Source organism: Rhinichthys klamathensis, unplaced genomic scaffold (assembly GCF_029890125.1).
Source record: "Rhinichthys klamathensis goyatoka isolate OS25496 unplaced genomic scaffold, OSU_Roscu_1.1 h1tg000299l_1, whole genome shotgun sequence".
Classification (NCBI taxonomy): domain Eukaryota; kingdom Metazoa; phylum Chordata; class Actinopteri; order Cypriniformes; family Leuciscidae; genus Rhinichthys; species Rhinichthys klamathensis.
The window spans coordinates 356,770-377,799 of record NW_026606818.1 but is presented as its reverse complement, the minus strand read 5'-3'; the positions used below and the strand labels follow the sequence as shown (position 1 = coordinate 377,799).

General features: G+C 37.8%; 1 protein-coding gene across 2 annotated transcripts in view; it reads right to left on the bottom strand.

The window, feature by feature from the left end:
- The window catches only part of LOC130103880 (protein jagged-1b), a 63,347-nt gene that overhangs the window by 8,695 nt on the left and 33,622 nt on the right, over window positions 1-21,030 (bottom strand). For both annotated transcript variants that reach the window (XM_056270223.1, XM_056270222.1), the window contains exons 3-8: window positions 14,873-14,930; window positions 6,494-6,748; window positions 5,331-5,391; window positions 5,047-5,177; window positions 972-1,091; window positions 427-540 (exon numbers count right to left, since the gene is read on the bottom strand). In XM_056270223.1, the coding sequence (XP_056126198.1) occupies window positions 427-540; window positions 972-1,091; window positions 5,047-5,177; window positions 5,331-5,391; window positions 6,494-6,748; window positions 14,873-14,930 (739 nt within the window). The remainder of the gene's footprint in view (window positions 1-426; window positions 541-971; window positions 1,092-5,046; window positions 5,178-5,330; window positions 5,392-6,493; window positions 6,749-14,872; window positions 14,931-21,030) is intronic.

The window sequence follows — 21,030 nt, the reverse complement described above, 5'->3', positions numbered from 1 at the left end:
CATGCTTAAACTGATGAGAACATGCTTTCCTGTAGCTCAAACAGTAGAGCGTTGGCGCTTGCAACGCCAAGGTCATGGGTTCGATTCCCAAGAAAAAAATGTGAATGTAAATGTGTACCTTGAAATGCAATGTAAGTCGCTTTGGATAAAAGCAACTGCCAAATGCATTAATGTAAATGTAACATGTAAAAACAATGTAATGGTCTTAAAACCAATGAACCAATGTCCTTAAATTTGAGGAGCTCTCACAACCTGATCTCTGAGACACATTATCATCTGAACATCCTACATGTGTGATTGCTGACTGTTAGGGAGCATTATTTTAATGTAGTTCTGACTAAAATTGGCTGCAGCAGCACATGAAATAGCAGCTGCCTTTGATTGGTGCTGATTGCAATCTGTGCAGGTGTGTGTGTGTTTAACTACCGGAGGCACAGGAGGGTCCCGTCCAGCCCGACGCGCAGACACAGCTGAAGCCTGTTGGGTCTTCAATACACGTTCCTCCATTCCCACATGGAGAGGAGAGACAAGCGTGCTCCACTGTTAAGGGGACGAGAGGAAGAGATACTTACTGAACAGCTCTATGTTTGGAGCAGAAATGACACACTTCACCTTTAATATGAACATAAGAGTGTATATTTTATGCTGTATTTGTCGTCTGACAGAGATTCTTGGTTTGAGGCATTCAACTCCAGTACATTCTTGTTGTAAATTTATCTCTTATCAACACCTCTCAGAGTCACATCAGAGATCACACATTAACACGGACTAAAATTATCCTTTCGCAGGAGATAATTGGTCAAATTCATGATGGGTGGCACAGTGAAAAAGAAGAGCTGAAGACATTCAGAGCTGAGCTTTGACTACAAATCTGCTGATTTTTTTCTTGTCCAGCACATCTGTGAGGTATGGTTGTATTAGGCTGTCAGGGCTGACAGAGTTTATGGTTGTGTTTTATAGCGTCAGCTCACCGATGTCACAGTTGCGGCCACGAAAGCCCTCCTGACACACACACAGGTACTCGTTCGGTTCAGTGTTGGTACAAGTACCAGCGTTCTTGCATGGCTGATGGTTACCACAATAATTCAGATCTGTAAGTGAGAGAGATAAAAAAATATTTGCAGTTAGAGAAATCTGACAATTTATTATATTAACATTGATTCGCAGGTGTGTTTTTAAAAAGCAATCAAGAATGCTTGCTCAACGTGTGAAAACCAATGAGGTTCATTCTCGTGTTACGCAGCACGTTTGAGCTTCAGCAAGAACCAATGAGGTTCATTCTCGTGTTACGCATCACGTTTGAGCTTCAGCAAGAACCAATGAAGTTCATTCTTGTGTTACGCATCACGTTTGAGCTTCAGCAAGAACCAATGAGGTTCATTCTCGTGTTACGCAGCACGTCTGAGCTTCATCAAGAGCCAATGAGGTTCATTCTCGCTTGTCAAGCAGGTTCGGTTGAGCTTCTGTCTATGTTCGCTGATCAATGTTTATATGTGAATAAAAGCCTAAATTGAATCTGTTCATCATATAAAGCGATCGAGTCTCTTCAGAAAATTGGGACTAAACCGCTCAATTCTTATAGATTAGTTTTAAGATCCCTTCATAAACTTTCTGAAGCGTCAAAGTGTCAGTTGTGTAGCTGTCAATGGTGGGACAGAAAGCTCTCATTTCATCAAAAAAATCTTCATTTGCGTTCTGAAGTCTTACGGGATTGGAACGACATGAGGGAGAGTAAATAATGACAGAATTGTCATTGGTGATTGCAAAGTTTTGTATCAAACATCCACTCTTCATTTTCCAATCATGAAAACGGATCAAATCAAGTCCTGTCCCACATTTTTTATGGTAATACACTGTTTAGTGAATGTTTATTCATGTTGACTTAAGAAAAAAGAAACTTGTGGTAAAGACAAAACCAATGCAAATGTATCATCATTTAAATTTTCCTTGCAGCAAAAGAGAGGAATAAACAGCACTCCAACCAACTGAGGACAAATTAAAACCACATGATTCAGACAGAGGAACATTGTCTATCTCAAATGATACAAAACACATATACATACAAACACACAGTTTTAAATGATTTGTTATTAAAATCCTTATTGATTATTCAAAATGACTAAAAAAGCACTGATAGCCGTGTGAAAACATATGTGATACATCTGTTCCACTTCCAGCAATACAATAAACCAACATCTGTAATATATATATGTGAATATATGTCTATAAAATCTCACTAAAATGTACATCTCCCACTGGGAACTGTTGCATGAAGGAGCATTTAACATTAAACAATAATTTCAAGCTCAGATTCATGGGGTTAAACAAAACGCCAGTTTGGTCTAGACACAAATCGGGTTTGACAACCAAGACATTGTTTAAATGTAGTTTGTATCATAAATCATACAAAATCTAACCAAGATTCCTACAAGGTCATGCTTGAGGGGATGAGTTACACTCAAATGGATTGTTTCCTGAAGATTTACCCACAACACAAAAGTATGCTTAACTGGAAGAATTACAACCAACAGACACAAACTAAAACCAAATGGAAATGATACAGGACTGGTAGACTGGCTCCTGAGATCTGAGTTTTGTGTGTGTGTGTGTGTGCTCTTTAGTTCTATGACCTCAATTAATCTGTCAGCACATTAGTCCTTTCACCTGTGTGTGTGTGTGTGTGTGTGTGTGTGTGTGTGTGTGTGTGTGTGTGTGTGTGTGTGTGTGTGTGTGTGTGTGTGTGTGTGTGTGTGTGTGTGTGTGTGTGTGTGTGTGTGTGTGTGTGTGTGTCAGTGCCATTCCCATAACTGCTAAATGGCAAGAGCCTGTTTTATCCTCCACCCCAAACAAATGCCCGGCTCAAGTTCTAGTCCGTATCATATGCACGCAAAAACTGCGTATCATATAGATGCAAAAAAACATTTTTGGCGTATAAATGGCACGAGAAATGACATTCGTGGTATAGATATGCACTTTTATGAGATCGGGTTGGATAATCATGATCTATTTACACAAACATTGCCTATGCAGCAAGTCTTGGAATCAGTGAACTTTTTTTTTGGGGGGGGGGGGTATTTTTTCCTCAACACTCGAACCACTGAAAGTGAGATACTTGATGGTGATTGGCTATTTTTTTTCAACGGAGGCAAAAGTCTCTGGCTATGGATTTGCCTCCCCTTCCCTTTTCTTTTCCCTTCAGAATCGCCTTAGCACAGTTTTCCTATCGGTAGATTTGGCACGATCAGGGAAGAGCAGCAGCGGTTCTGACTTCAGTAATATTTTATGGTGTAACAGTGGTGAAATTACAAACAAGAAATACACATTCTGAGACAAGAAATAAAATAAATAACTGGGAATTTTATTAACATTAAATGATCCTTCTCCCATTTTCACCTCAAAATGTTTGGAAGTCTGTGCTTCCCTTGCCTCCCCTGTCGAGCCACCGCTCTTCATTTTATTAAGGTTTTTTTCTTTTTCAATTTGACATTTTCACTTTCATTCTGCTAACTTCAACGTCAGCCTGTCTCCAAAACCCTGCCCTGCAAAGACATGACAGACATGGCGTTTTCAGCAATCCTGCACAAAATGATTGACAGGCAGACACCGTTTCAGATTAAAAAAAATGAAGTGTTTTCCTATTTTAATGACATCTGTCAGGTTGTACTTCTGACGAGCTGCAGAGCTGCAGAGCTGCAGTGCCACTTTATTATCCTCATCTGAAATAAAAAGGTTTTACTTCATAGGTCTTTTTTCGCCATTAATTTTATACATTTTACACTACAATTCACAAGTTTGGGATCAGTAAAAATAATACTTTTATTCAGCAAGGATGCATTAAATTGGTCAAAAGTGACAGTAAAAAAACATTTATAATGTTACAAAATATTTATTTTGAATTTTCCATTCATCAAAGAATCCTAAAATCTTTTTTTACATTTTCCAGAAAAATATGAAGCAGCACAACTGTTTTCAACACTGATAATAATAATAAATGTTTCTTGAGAGCACCAGCATTCAAATGATTATACAACACAGGAATAAATTACAATAGAAAATATAATACAATAGAAAATAGTTGTTCTAAATTGTAATAATATTTCAAAATATTACTGTTTTTCATATTTTTTTATGAAATAAATGCAACCTTGGTAAGCAGAAGTGATGTCTTAAAAAAAATATTTTTAAAAATCTTACGACGCTAAATTTAATACATTTGGACTGTGACGTTAAAGCCAGCTTTTGATTTTTCGGTAACACTTTACAATAAGACTCGTTAGTTAACATTAGTTAACTGCATTAGTTAGCATGAACTAATAATGAACTGCACTTATACAGCATTTATTAATCTTTGTTAATGTTAATTTCAACATTTGCTAATACTTTATTAAAATTTTGTTAACATTAGTTAATGCACTGTGAACTAACATGAACAAACAATGAACAGCTGTATTGTTATTAACTAACGTTATCAACGATTAACAAATACAGCAACAAATGTATTGCTCAATGTTAGTTCATGTTAGTTAATACATTAACTAATGTTAACTAATGAACCTTATTGTAAAGTGTTACCGATTTTTCAGGTCTTTGGTCTTACTAATATAAATCAGATGTATTTATGTGATTATCATATGCATTCATAATTAAATCAACATTTTAATAATTATTATATGTACATTTTTAACCGATGTGTTTAAGTTAAAAAAAAAGTTCACCGCTGTCATCTTTCAGCAGTTGGTCGGTGTTAGGTGAATGTTGTGTGATGCATCATCTCTTCCAGGGTGGAAAAGAGTGTGAGACCGACGAGTGCTGAAACTTGCCTCTGTCTGCTGCCTTTAAATATGCACATATATTACAGATACAGAAGTGTCATCCACACATGTTCCTTAAAAAGCAACTGAGTGTGTTAACACATTAACTACAATGAAATTATGAGGTTAAACACAAGTAAAGATTTAAATTGATTGATGGCCCTTATAATAACAATAGACATTTATGCATACACACGCACCAGCACATTTCCGTGTGTTGCAGATGTCATCTCACCTTTGTCACAGAGCAGGCCGCCCCAATTTGTGTCACACACACACTTCCAGGGTTCAGTGCAAGTGCCATGATCACACCCAGGAAACGTCTCGCACTCATCACACAGATCACCCTTCCAGCCATAATGACACCTACGGAGATAGAGAGAGAGGTTACAACAGTGAAAAAGTGAGAAAAAGACCGAAAACAAAAGCCAGCAGGTACTGCGGTGCATATGACATGCATCAGCGCTCTGTGGCGCTTGTAGACACGGTGTGATATTTCTGAAACCTGGGCAGACTCACTTGCATTCTCCGGGCACATCGCAGGAACCGTGGTCCACGTGACATCTCTGCTTACACACCGCTACAAAGACGCATATAGAAGGTTTATTCAGATATGATGATTAAAATGATCCACTACAAGTCATCTAACAAGTGCAGTGGATCATTTTCATAACACTCATTATAACACAAACTGAATTAGACAAACACAGAAGCTTTGGACACGTAATCCATAGCTAAATGCAGCCAGTCATGCTTCTCTGAGCTAGCTTTATGTTAACAATAGTTGAGTCAATGTTTTGACTTTGGTGGTAATATGGGCTCTTCCTGATCACAAATCATTAGGATGTGGACATTTCTCTCTCCATTAAGTCATTTTCTGCTGGAAAACGATTTGGCCTCTGTGGTGTGTTGGAAAACCATCTGAATAAATAATCCTGTAGCTAAAGTCTAATATGGGTTATTTGCAACAAACTTATGTTAGCTTAATTATAGCTAGGTTAGCTAAGTCCATAAATATCGCCATCATTTTAGTATAGAGGTGTAACGACACCCTCATGTCACGATTCGATACATATCACGATACTGAACTCACGATACGATATTATTGCAATACTCCAAGACATGTGGTAAAAGCTTAACAAAAAAATGACTGTTTATTGAAATGTTAAATTTGGTATTGCATTGGGGGTGGAAATGAATAGTCTTGGACTTGATGCTCGTAACCCAATGCACAAGACAATAGAGACACCAGAATAACAATATTGATGATTCTGAAGCTGAAAATACACAATTATTTTAGGCGAATATGCACTCTGTCACTGACAAGATGTATTTAAAATAATGTAGCACTTTTTACTGGTAACATAAGACATTTGGCATTATCAGGACCCACAAATATTACCCCATTGCATTATTATACATTCAATGCAACATTATATATAGTATTTTAATGTAGTACTGACACTAAAACTCTAAAAACTTGAATTTTTTTACCCACACAGAAATTTTCATTTTGGGTGAACTACACACACTTCATATTGTTACTATCCACGATACATATTGATGCACTTTTGTATTGCGATATATTGTGACACGATATCATGTTACACCCCTAGTTTAGTATGATACGTCTGTTAACAGTTTCTCCGACAAGCGGATGACAATGTGCTGGACCCACTCACCCTGTCGGCACTCTGCTCCAGTCCAGCCCTCCTTACACACCTTAATCCCGTAAGGATCACAGTCAAAATGGCCGAAAAAGTCATCTCGTGCTCGACAGAGTTTGTTGCAGAGTGGGCCGTAGTAATTGGTATCACAGCGGAATCGCAGGCGGTATTCCAGATTAAACCTGTGACCGTGATGGGGGAACGACTGCCACTTCTCACCTGGGTTCAGCATAGAGGAAAGCAGCACTCGCTCTATTAATTCCTCCCGACCTGAGGGGGGCGACAGACAGAGAGAGTAAAATAAAAACTAAACATCTTTTCTCATGTACAATAAGAAAAAATACAATACTATGTCCTTTTTTCTAATACTCTAATATGATGATTTGCCTAAGAAACTTTTCTAATTATCAATGTTGGAAACTGTTATGCTGCTTAATGTTTACATTGTAGCCTATACATATTACATGTTTTTCAGGATTCTTTGATTAATAGAAAAGTTCTAAAGAACAGCATTTATTTAAAACAGTGTTTACGTTTCCTATACATCCTTGCTGAATAAAACTATTAATTCCTTTTCTTTCTTTCTTACTAACCCCAAACTAGACTAATGTGATGCCAATCTTGAATGTTGTGTCTAATCTTTCAACTTCATTTACACAACAAATTCTGTTTATAGAGATTACGGTAACTTGTGGTGATAAGTCATAAGATCTGTTCATTTGTCTCTCCTTTTTGTACTTGGTGTACCAGAGGTTTTCCCTGTGACTGTTTTGACTGCTAGCCTACCTAATCTTAAATGCTGTTACATAGTGCATTATCTCCCACAAAGTGCTCTAAAAAAAAAAGAAAACTTGCCTAACAGATGAGATCATCTGGGCTTAAAAACAAAGCAATGAAAACAGGGAAGAGCGAAGGTGTTCAAACATAGATAAGTTATCATAGCAACTCCACGCACTTAATCAAAATAAACATATCAACCACATACAGTGACCCCAGAAATATTTGGACCTTTAAGGCACAATTTTCACACACACAAATCTGGACATGATGGCCTCGTCCTCTTCTGTTAATGGACTGCAGTGTGAGCACAGTCAGTAATTAGTGGTGTTGTCCAATTAAACATCATTCTACTACAATCCATTAGAGATGTAAATGACTACAGCAGAGCTGCACTCGTGCAGAAAGCCTTGAGCACAGTTTATCTCTGACATGTTCAAGCACATAAATTTACATGAACATAAGTCTGATTTCTCACTCGGCAATGTAAGATAACGATCACACAACATCCATCAAAACCATAAGAGAGGAATAAATTTGGATTTAGAGGGTGGTTCAATAATAAGAGAGGCTGCACATATATAGTTGTACGGAACCAGGATTGAGCAACATTTAGAATAAAAAAATCGTCTCCCCTTCAATTTATCAGTAGGAATAGAAATATCGAAAACCGGTTCCAAATCTCCAAGAACCGTGAATTCAATAAGACACACGCATTTTGATTCTGCTTAACCATTTCTGTGTGTGTATTTCAGACATGGGGACTTGTGACTTGGTGACTTGGATCAAGTCGACTCGAGTCGCTATTTTTATGACTTGTGACTTGACTTGACATAAAATGAAATACTTGAGACTTGACTCGGACTTGGAAGTTAAAGACTCGGGACTTGACTTGACTTGACTTGAGACACGATGACTTGAATGACTTGAGTCAGTGTTAATCACATCATGTTTTCAGTTTGAATATAAAATATAGAAAAAAAAATTTTTTTTTAAGTTGATCACGACACTATCATCAGTCATACCCTCTCGTACCTTACGCACACCACGCCCACTTAGATCCGATATCACATCAAAATGTCGGCCGGAGGGCTACCGAGGGTCATTGCTTTCGGCTTCAAGAATTATTCACACGATGGCAAAAGACGAACAGCGCTTTGCAAGACATGAGATGGGACCAAGTCACACATGTGCAAGTCTCAAGTAAGTCTCAAGTCTTAACCTTCAAGTCTCAAGTAAGTCCCAAGTATTTTTTTCCTGGGCAAGTCAAGTCAAGTCAAGTCAAGTCAAGTCAAGTCACAGGCTAAGTCAAGTCAAGTCAAGTCAAGTCTTGTAGTAGGTCAAGTCAAGTCCAAGTCAAGTCACCTTATTATTGTAATTTTACCTGCAGAATTTGATCTATGGGCGTCAGTTTGGTTTGAAATGAACAGAGGCGCATTCGGAAGTGTATTTGGGAACAATGACGCATTCATTCACTTTTCTCTTTCGCGCAGGTCATGTTTTGAAAGATGGTGTCCTGTAGCTTACTAATTTAAAGAAATAAAAACGTATACAAAAATGTGATGTCCGACTTCTTTTATGAAGAAGAAAGCCTTAAGTTTTCAAAAAGCATTAGACATATGACCCACTATTCTGCTTCGTGTAAGTTATTTATCAATGAATTCAAACGCGTTGGCTGGCGCTGAGCCAGAGACATACGCTCTCAGTGCTGTCATATATCACAACTGTTCAGTGTTTTCAACCACATCATTTTTATTTTAGGTTTCAGACATTTAAATACACATAACTACTAGCAAAAAAATATATTTGTAGTTTGTAAAATATACACTGATGTCTATGGAAGGGTCAATAATAATCCTTTCCATTATAATAAGACGCAAGTTTTATTCATATCAGATACACATTGTGTAAGTAGCTTTACATTTTACCCTTTTCTTCTCCCAGTTCACCGGTCACTTACTTTCATGTATTTCGTGAGAAGTTGAGAAATTGACGTGTTGTAAACTAACGTTAACATGGCACCGCCCATTCGCACATATAGCTCAACTAACGCGATCATTATAAAGGTGTTTAAACAACAAAACACATCCACTTGCACATACCGTAATTCCTCAAATAAAGACCGGTATTCAAATAAACGCCGGGCCTCTGATAGTGGCCGGGGGCGTGGTCAACGCGGACAAATAAAGGCCGGTCTCAAATTAAGGCCGGGGAAAAAATTGTGTGAATAGGTACACTTTAAATGAGTGTACACTCAAAGACGGACGCGCTCAGCGCTTGTCATATATCACAACTATTCAGTGTTTTTAACCACATGTTTATTTTAGGTTTCAGACATTTAAATAGATATGATTTATAGCAAAACAATAAATTTATAGTTTGTAAAATACACAATGGTGTCTATGGAAGCAGCAATAACAATCCATTCAAATATATTTGGCGACGTGTTTTATTCATATCAGATACACAGTGTGTAAGTAACTATAAAGTTTACTCTATTCTTCTCCCAGTTCACCGGCCACTTACTTTCATGTATTTCGGGAGAAACTGAAGAATTCACGCGCTGTAACTTAATACAACAGGAATCTGCGAACTGCGGTGCCCATCTCACGTTACAGATCAAGATAATTTATAAAGGGTTTTAAACGACAAAACAAACTCACTTACACGGATTTGAGAGTCAGAATAGAAGATAGTTGATGACATGGTAAGCAAGTTTGTTAATATTTAGAAATAAAAGCGCTACATCTGTCATACAGCGCTATTTTGGCTGTGGTGAACACGTGCCAAGCATGACGCGTCACCATGGAAACTTGGCTGGCGGGCGGGCGGGGATCGCGAATTAGAAATAAAGGCCTGCCTCTAATAAAAGCCTGCTTCAAATAAAAGCCGGCTATCATCTGCAGTTCAGGTAAATAAAGGCCCCGGCCTTTATTTGAGGAATTACGGTATTTGACAATCGGAATATCAGAGTGTTGCATGTTATAGCTAATACACTTGTGAACATTTTGAATAAAACAGGAAAAATTACATAAAAGCAGATCATTCATTCAGCGCTGTGTTGTGGTTGCGCTGTGTCACGTGACAAGCAATGACGCGTCACCATGGAAACATTAAAGTGAGTGACAGGTTCTAAATAACGGTCGCCTAGAAAAACTCACGCTGGGGGATCAGTTAGAATAGTTTAAACTTACTTGTGAAAGGGTTAATGGCTACTTTAGCTATTACATTAGCTAACTACCAACTAACATTAACAAATTGACAAGCACTTACTGGGCAGAATGGCTCTTCAAATGACGGACGAAATTGGAGGTTGTCGTCTGGCTGTCCGCAATGTTAATGTATTTTAATGTGACTTCAAGCGCAAGAAGACGTGAAAGAGAACTCAATTCATTCAAAGTGCGCACACAAAAAGCCACCTCTCATACAGTGTTCTTTTTCACGTCTTCTTGCGCTTAAATGGACAAATACATGTATGTATGTCTTAATATTAGTGCTGTCAAACGATCAAAATATTTAATCGCGATTAATCGCATTAATGTCATAGTTTAATCGTGATTAATCGCAATCAATCGCACATTTTTATCTATTCTTAATGTTTCTTGATTTCTTTTTGTCCCATTATTTTTTCTCATTTTAATGCTCTTATCAACATGGAAAAGTGGATCGGCTTGCTTTGTGCAAATGTTTTTTATTGAAAACAACGTTTGTTCAAAAGGCTCCTCTGTTACTTGACCAATCGCACCCTTCAACGTCATCACTGATCACGTGCAAAAAGAGGAAAAGCAGGCTCACCGAGCAGATGCAATGAACGCGAGCTGTTCCAAGATGACTCCACTTTATCGAACGTTTGTTGGCAGCATCTCAACATTACTGATGTAATATAGTGTGCGTGAATAGAAAGTAAGTGTATTTTGTCTGTTTTTCCTCAGAATATGCCGATCGTTCATGCCGCGATTCAGATGTATCTAGCGCCATTGCGCCATAGGAATCTGTGTTATCTGCATTATCTAAGTAATACTGTCATCCTGTTATTCCTTTCTCAATATCCATAATAGCTACTGCAAGTAATTCACGCAATTTACAGTAAAATATGACAATGTGTTCGATTATTTCGTGATTTAGGAGGACATGTTATCATTGATTTAAATGTGTTCAGTCACCATAAATGCGCTAAGGGCGCCATCTTGCGGGCTTACACAGAATGACTGTTCTATTTGTTTTCCTAATAATTGTATTAAGGGCTCAAAGATAATGCTATTCATACATATAAAGATCGTTGCCTTATGATCATATTACTTACAAATGTTAAAGTAAATTTATGTAAGTCACTCATTTAAGTTATATTTGTATTTTGTTCCAGAACCACACATGTTACATTTGAAATTATCATCAGTAAACTCTTTCAACGAGACTTGGAGTCTGCAGAGTGAATTCATTACATTTGATGTCATTACACAGTTCTGATCGACTGTCTGCAGGGGTTCGAAACAACCCGAATTAGTGTAAACTTAAACCTCAATTACAACGTTGGCATATACTGTGTTCAATTTTACACTAACATTCTCACTTGGAGCAAATAATCTCTCACACAATGTAAGAAAGAAATACTGAAGAGGTCCTGATATTGACGAGGGGGCGGAGAATTCGCATCAGCTGTGTGTGTGTGTGCGTGTGTGTGTGTGTGCTTGGCCATCATCTTCAGACTGGACGTGTTGCGATCGCGATGATGATAGCTCAGTTCACAACGACAAAACACACAGATCACTTTGGTCTTGTCAATGGAACCATTTGGCAACTTTTTAAAAGTAAACTGTCCATTCAGAATCTTATTGGCATCCATTTCGGCGTCTCGCGCTCGTCATCCACTCAAAACGTAACGTTAACCTACTATTTGGCCGGCTTGCAAGCCCAAACGAGTGTGTGCGGCGTGCCTGTTGTTTTGTTTCCGGTCTAGCTAGATCCGCTTGCGCTTTGGTCGGCGATGCAACAAAACGTCCTCGCGCGGCGCAAGCCATTGAAATGAATGGGTTTCATAGTGCAGCATGCCGCGTCCTGTTGCAAAAGCATGTGAAAAAAACCACAAAGTTTGCTAGGCCAAAAAGACTGTTAATCACGCGATAAAAAAATGAACGCCGTTAAAATGGGTTTGCGTTAATGCCGTTAATAACGCGTTTAACTGACAGCCCTACTTAATATCCCTATAAACACAGTCGTTTTTGTCATAAGTGAACGTAATCAGTTGAGAAAGAAAATGCATGTGTAACAGTCTGTTGGATCCATGCATTCGGTCTTAAAGTGACAACAGCCTAATCTTCCTCCTGCTGTCTGTCTGTCAATAACGATAATCAAACAACAGAAGAAAAAGAAAATCAATCACTTATTTTGACTAAATAACTTTGTAACTTTAACTCTTTCCCTGCCATTTTCTGTCATTAATAACAACGCTTCCCCGCCATTGATGGAATTTCCCGGCAATCCGTGTTTTCACTGTTATACAGTAGGGGGCGCTGTTACGCATATTTTGAAAGAGTACTGAATCTCCGGAAAAAACACAGGTGAAGAAGAAGCAGAAACAAGCGATAAAAGCATTGCTGACACACGTAAAATAACGCAATCATCAAACATTAAACAGGATACAAATCAAAACTGCCAATCGTTACCAAATGAAATGTCGACCCAGGAAGAAGTACAGGACTGTGAAGCTTTAAGTGTGCTGATGGATGCAATCTTAACGATCTTTGTTTTCTGATCCGGATGTAGTCTTTGACACAAAAGTGATTTTCTCAGCTTTTTGTTCAAAATGTTGCTAATTTGTGTTGATAAAAAAAAAGAATGCATGAAGCTTTTTTCTTTTTATATACGTATATATACGTATATTGTATGTTCAGATATTCATACAGCAAAAAAAAAATCATAAAAATAAAAAATCAGTTAATAAGGATTAATCTACATTATTTATAAAAAAAGAATACTATGCAGTGTTGTTACATTTGAATATATTTGATTTCAATTTCTGTACCTGAACTTTGTTCAGTTGTATTTATTTGTGCAATTGTTACTTTGTTTTATTACTGACTGTTACTGATATTTATATTAGTTAGTGTTTGTTTTGCTGTGGTATTTTTGTTAAACCCATAGGCAAAGGTTCCTTGCGTAAGTATTTTGTAGGCTGCTGATTTTAGTTCACGTTATTCATCTGCAACAGAATGTTTCGCAAAAAGACACTAAATAAATGTTTGATATCTAAATATTTGACTTATTTGACCTTACTGGAATCGAAACTGAGAATCGGTTAGAATAGGAATCAAAAAGCAGAATCGAAATGGCTGAAATTTAAACGATACCCAACCCTATTCATGAGTGTGAATTTGAATTGCATTGGTCCACAGGATGTTGAATTGCAATTTGCATTGGAGTGACCAGTAGGAATTTACAGAATTGCAATTCAAAGAAACTTGACATAGTCGCAACAATTACATATTCAGATTAATTAATTCTAAGTATTTCCAGATATTTTGTATTTTGCATCTCAACTAATAAAACATATTTAAAATGTAAAATATACTTCCTTTAATAAAAATACAAATTGCAAATTTTCATCATGTATTGTATACTGTTTAAATTCAGGAATTAATCTGCAATTTAAATTAATTCTTCATTCAATTCTGAATGGCGCACCACCCTGGATAGAAGACGATAAAATAAAAGGGAAACTGAGCAACACTTTTGTCCTTGCCTTTCCCTCTCTCCTTTTCTCACACAAAGTCTTTTTCAAAGATATAATGGGTCAGGACGGACTTTGCTGAAGACTGTTAAAGCTATACGGCACTCAGATACCATATATATAATATGGTTGTATAATAATCCAGAGCTGACAGGAAAAAACGGCTCAACAATTCCAAACTCGCATCATTTAGACTCCTGGATCAGCCCACCTAAGCCTCACCTCACCAGAGACAAGCTGTAAATCCAATGAACGAGAGAAGGGATGGGTAGAGTAAATGAAAAGATATGTCAGGAGCTGGAGGGCATGAGGAAGATAAATTAGGAGAGAGTAGCGAAATAGAGAGAGATTTAAAAGAGAATCAGAGGGAAAGAAAAGAAAATGATAATAAAAGAGAATAAGAGTGCCAGAAAAAAGACACGAGAAGGAGAAAAAGGAGCATGCATGTTTTTCTAACAAATGAAGTTTATGCAAATAAAGCTGCAATATCCAAATGATTAAAATGTATCTCAGCATTGTCTGAAGCGTGCACATGTGTCTAATTTATTCATTAAAGGACATAATTGGTGCATCTGAGTGTGTGTGTGTGTGTGTGTGTGTGCAAAATCCAGCAACATATTTTCAGTCATGGAGGTTTTCTTCAATTATAAGGAGAAACAATCAGAAAACAACACAGGAAATGAAAGAGTCATGGAGCCTGACCCTGTGTATTACTCTCTTGTAATCCCCAGAAGACAGCATGAGGGGTAAATACGGATTGGCTGTCTGATGTCCTCCTTTTCATTCTTTCGTTCTCTGTGCTATTATATTGCTACAAATCGCTTCTGTGAGGACACATTTGATCCATGGATTTTATGTTTTAAGTCTCACACACAAACGTATCATCATACCTGCCTCTGATGTTTCATTGTCATGATCCAGAGCCTCGATCACCAGGGAAAACGATTTCTAGACAAAGGAAAATAAACATGTCAGTGCATTTTATATTGCTGTCCACAATTTTTTGAGTGAAAATGCAACAAAATGCAGCACAAATAAAGTATAAATCATACATAATTCAGTGCAGAGCTTTTAATTGCTGAAATTGTGAATTTTTAATCAACAGTTACATAAAAAGTCAGATCACTTAAAAAAGTAACTACTTCTCTCCACAATAAGAAGTCATTGGATTTGAGTTATTAGCAATTAATGGGGTTATATTATATGCCAAAGTTTACTACTTCCCTTGTGAGTGTTTAATTGTTCTGAATGTGTACTTGTACTGTACTTTAAAGGAGAACTCCGCCGCAAAATGAACCTTTGGTCTAATAAAACATTGGTACCTAGTCAACCGTTCTCTTAGATTCGTTTTCATGATAATCGAATGTAAAGAGTTTTATCTCTAAAAACTGTTTAGCGTATAATGCTAGTAATGGGGGCATATAATAAGTAAAAAGAAATCGCTAGTTAATACCACTAACAAGGCTCAAAATAGCCCCACACGAACACAGTAACATAATGAGGGTCCCTACATGCAAAACGAAGCATTGAGAACTTTGTAAGTGTACAGACCATTTAATAAGAAGATAAAGATAAAGACAGTCCACTTCGTGTATACAGACAGGAGCCATCTTTGGAAAACAGTCTCGACTAATCAAACCACGAACGCCATTCATACAGTTCAGAAGTTCACTGAACTTCATACAGTTCAGCTTACTTAGCACGTCGTTCGTGGTTTGATTAGTCGAGACTGTTTTCCAAAGATGGCTCCTGTCTGTAAACACGAAGTGGACTGTCTTTATCTTTATCTTCTTATTAAACGGTCTGTACACTTACAAAGTTCTCAATGCTTCGTTTTGCATGTAGGGACATTTGTTACAGTGTTAGTGTGGGGCTATTTTGAGCCTTGTTAGTGGTATTAACTAGCGATTTCTTTTTACTTATTATATGCCCCCATTACTAGCGTTATACGCTAAACAGTTTTTAGAGATAAAACTCTTTGCATTTGATTATCATGAAAACAAATCTCAGAGAACGGTTATAGGTACCAATGTTTTATTAGACTAAAGGTTCATTTTGCGCCGGAGTTCTCCTTTAAGTCTTAAAAGCATATATTTTTAGTACACTTATTTTGGTGTGTATTTTAAATGTGCTAAATTGTAACTTCATCATTACAAATTAAGTAAATATACAAAACAAATATATTTAAATACATGACATACAAGTTTCAATAGAAATGACATTAAAGTGTATTTTAGTTTACCATTAATGCTTGTAAGGTCCTTTAACTATAAAGACAATAGAATTATGAAATGACAAAGATGTACTACTTAATTGGGTCGAAAAAGCACTCTAAAGTTCAGCTAATTGCATTTAATATAATTTTCTATAATTGAATCTAATACCGCCTTGCTTTAGTAGGAAATACCTCTTAGCAAACTTTTGGCCATAATGGTGTTGACCGGGTGCAAGAGTTCAAAGAGTAAACGTTTAGCAGGAGTGAGTTACTTTCAGTTTCTAGTGAAGGATCCAGTGTTTATAGGCAGTGGATAAAACCTGCAAAGAATTTGAAATACGGAGAGAACGCCGCAAATGTTTAGTCAAAAAAACCTAGTCATACAGTCATGATACAGGTAAGAAAGCTGCTGCCATAGTGTTCCATTTTACCATAATTTTTACCATATTTGCTGACAAATAAACGTGAATTTCTCAGTCCAGGTAACAGAGAAAGGGTAAACATTGTTCATATACATATACTACCAACATTGTAACAATACAAAGCACATTTTAAATGTGCTAAATTGCAACTTCATCACTACAAATGTAGTAATTATACAAAACAAAAAATCGGCTGTTTTTTTTTTACAAGGATTGGGTGTTTGTTCAAAGTATAAGCAATATAAATGCTGTAGCAAGCACCACTAATACAGTACAGATGTGAAATTGTAAATCATTGTTGTTTGCGATGTGCTCTTCATTTGGACTAGGCGGAAATAATTGCTATTGGATCTCATGGTTTGAGCTCTTTTTTCCGGATACATCTCTAAAGTCCAGTGGGGGAACAGATGGTGACACTGAAAACAACAGAAAACAGAAGAATGTCAGTAGCACTGAGACCAAGCCTGTCTACAGTCACTCTACGTACCCTTCATCCCCTGACAATAAGTGCTTAAACAAATAGAGTACTTCAAACACCATTGAACAAGCGGCCAAAGCATCACAACGTGATTTAAAGGGGGTTGACAAATTCATGAGAACAGAAATAGACAGACAGGGAGACAGAAAAAAAAAGAGGAGGACAATTTTCTTCTTCCTCTCTGTGTTTCCTAAATGAATAATTCAAAGCCACACTTTCGTTCTCCAGTGAGAGGTCCAAACCCTGCCATGCAAATGACACAGCTGCAGCATTCTGGGTAACGAAACTCTAAAAGGCAGTGTGGATGTGCAGTCACGCCTGTCTCATAAGTGTCCACCAGAGGAGAGGAGTGAAGGACGGAGGAGAAGACATGAGAGGTGTAGGAACGATTGGCAGGAGGAGTCGGGGAGCTTGATAAAAGTGGTGTTAAGGGTTGAGAGAAGATGATTCAGTGCTTGAATGGACATGAGATGAAGAAGAATCTTGCACTAAAGAACACACACCCACAACAGAGCTTGAGCTTCATAATTATATTCCTGTTTTAACAGCACACAACAGACTTACATTGTCGCAGCTCAAAGGACAAAAGCTCTTCCATTGTGTCACTAGATTGCGAGAATTAGCATTCCCATATCTATTTGCATATCCATTCACCTCGATGGCTGTTGCTTGGTGCCACTATTTTTAAACATATTTGAATATTTAACATTCAAATACTGCCCACTATTTTAAAGGTTCATTCAGTAGTTTGGTCCTAATTTTGTGTTGTTGTGAAGAGTCGTCTGAATGGAGTACACATGAGATGATTACCCATAATAGTTTTTATAAAAAGTGTTTTATTTTTGTATGGTGTGGGTCACCCTCCTCAATGTAGATGCAATAGTGTTGTTTGGTGATGCGAAGAGCGAAAATTGTTGCTCATGTTTTTCCTTGTCAGAATAAAAAACTACTAAGTCAGTATGAACTTGCAGTCTTACCCTTAGATGTCTACTTTGACAGCAGTATAACAGGTATGTGTTAGCTAATGCTAAGCGTCTAATACATGTTTCGTATAATAAGCTAACAGTCATTACACAATGTAAACAGACATGTTTTACATCCTTAATGGCCCCTTCAGAGACAAAGACAGCACTGAGATAAAACCAAATTTGCATTTTATAATTCCAGAGATGATTTGTGTTGTAAAAGCACACACACTCTTGCTCACTCAAATGAGTTATAGCTTTCCACAATTGCTCTCCACAACAGCACACTCAAAAATAACAACCAGCGCTATACTCTTTTTTTTCTATTCACACACACACACACACACACACACACACACACACACACACACACACACACACACACACACACACACACACACACACACACACACACACACACACACACACACACACACACACACACACACACACACACACACACACACACACACACACAGCATGCCCTTAGAGCCCTAACAAGCTTGAAGCATTCACAGCACCCACACCCTTAAATAAACAACCAGAACAAAGGCAAATTTATCAGACACACAAACAAAAATGTCCACCTACAGTGGTCCCCTCTCAGCCCCCTGCAAAGAGATAACCCAGACCACTCAAGCTCAGTGTTCGACACACACATACACAAGTCTCAGATGGAAATCCAGCTCCAAACTATAGCATAAACAGCCTCAAAGCCCAGACTGCCATTATCAAAAACATAACTCTCCATACGCCACCTTTGCAATAAGTCAAATCGTGAAATTTCTTCCCTGCTAGATATCCCAGGGTCAACTGTAAGTGGTATTATTGGAAAGTGGAAGCGTTTAGTAACAGCAGAAACAGTCACGGAAGCGGGGACACGAGTGATGAAGCGCATAAATTGCGTAAAAGTCGATAACGCTCTGAGGATTCAATTGCTGAAGAGTTCCAAACTTCCACTGGCGTTTACATCAGCAGAAAAACTGTGCGGCGGGAGCTTCATGGAGTGGGTTTCTATGACTGAGCAGCTTCATGCAAGCCCCACATCACTGAGTATAATGCCAAGTGTACAGCACAAGGCCCCTGGACTCTGAAGCAGTGGAAACGTGTTCTGTGGATTGAAAGTGAGTCTCGGTTTGACAGATGCCAGGAGAATGTTACCTGTCTGACTGCATTGTGCTGTAAAGTTTGGTGGAGGGTCTCTTTTTCAGGGTTGGGTTCCAGTAAAGGGAAAACTTAATGCTTCAGCATACCAAGACATTTTGGGCAATGCGCTGCTTCCAACTTTGTGGGAACAGTTTGGAGAAGGCCCTATTCCAGCATGACTGTGCCTCAGTGCACAAAGAAAAATCCATAAAGACATGTTTGGATGAGTTTGGTGTGGAAGAACTTGACTGGCCCTAACAGAGCCTTGACCTCAACCCCATCCAACACCTTTGGGATGAACTTGCGAGCCATAGGGGTGAATTCAGGTGGATTTTGAAATCACTTTTTGAGATGACTGGAAAAAATGTTCTTTCTTATTATTCTTTCAAATTATTATACAAGAACTTAATCTTATCTCTTTTGAGGTAAATTTACCCTTACAAACCCACAAAACAGTTCAGTGGTGGAGTCAGTGGGATTTATTCATGAGACATAGGCCGAATGGACTTTTGTATAAATTGTATGTTAAACCTGGGTTGTTGTTTTTTTAAAGTTTTTGATGACCAGGACTTCCAAATATGATTTTTATTGTATGGTCAAAAAAAACATCATTAATTACATCCAAACATCATTTGGATGTAATTAATATTTCCGTGAGGTGTAGGCTGATTCGTGTCGAGCCCATCGTGTAGGTGTGTTTGTACTGAAGTGTGTGTAATGTCTGTTGTGTGCGTGGGTCGGTTTAGGGAGCCGCTGATATTCTCAGCTCACAGTCTGTGTTTTGGCTCTGGGACATCCTGGCGGAAGAGATGTGGCAAAAGAACAGTGAGTTTAGGAAGTGAAGCTCTCTAAAACAAAACCACACACTAACACACACCCATTACATCAGCGCTGGCCGGTCCCCAGACCTTTATCTCCTATTCCTCCTTTTCTCTCTCTCTCTCTCTCTCTCTCTCTCTCTCTCTCTCTCTCTCTCTCTCTCTCTCTCTCTCTCTCTCTCTCTCTCTCTCTCTCTCTCTCTCTCTCTCTCTCTCTCTCTCTCTCTCTCTCTCTCTCTCTCTCTCTCTCTCTCTGCATCAGCACTGATCAGGCCAATGGCCCCGTTGCAGTGCCAAGGTCATACGCAGGCGTACACACAAACCCATAGGTGAGTGAATCACACACGTGCAGGAAGGGTGTACGAGTGTCTCCTGTCACAGGTCAAGTTCAGAAATCTGCTAAATCACTGTGTGCTTCACCACACCTCTGGCTCCTGATCAAATACTGTCATTTCCGTTCTAGCTAATTTATCTGTGATGCAAGTCGTACGTCCTCATGTTATGATTAATGAGTCATAAATCACTAATCATCAAAACAGCCATAAAGTGTTTTGACAAGAACTTAATGTTATCTCTTTTGAGCAAATTATAAAACAACGGATGATTCTTTTTCAAAACGTCAATTACAATTAATGTCGTGATTTTCAACCAGACTTCCCTAGTGAAAAATAAATATACAAAAATGTATTTGAAATACATTTATTTTATGCGAAGTAGACTACAAATACATTTATATTTATGTACTTAATATAAATATTCTGCAATTGTACAATAGTATACTAAACTAATATACTTAAAGTCTGTTAAATTGGAACAACTAATTGTATACTTGATGTACTTTAGTTATACAGATAGAGATGAGGTCCAACTAAAGATATCCTTAAATATGTTTGATTGTGCTAAAGTGGAACTATTGCAAGTATACTTTAGGTACACTTTATATATCTTGCATTTAAAGACTGATATTATACAGAGATCATGCTATCCTTTATAATAGTGATATT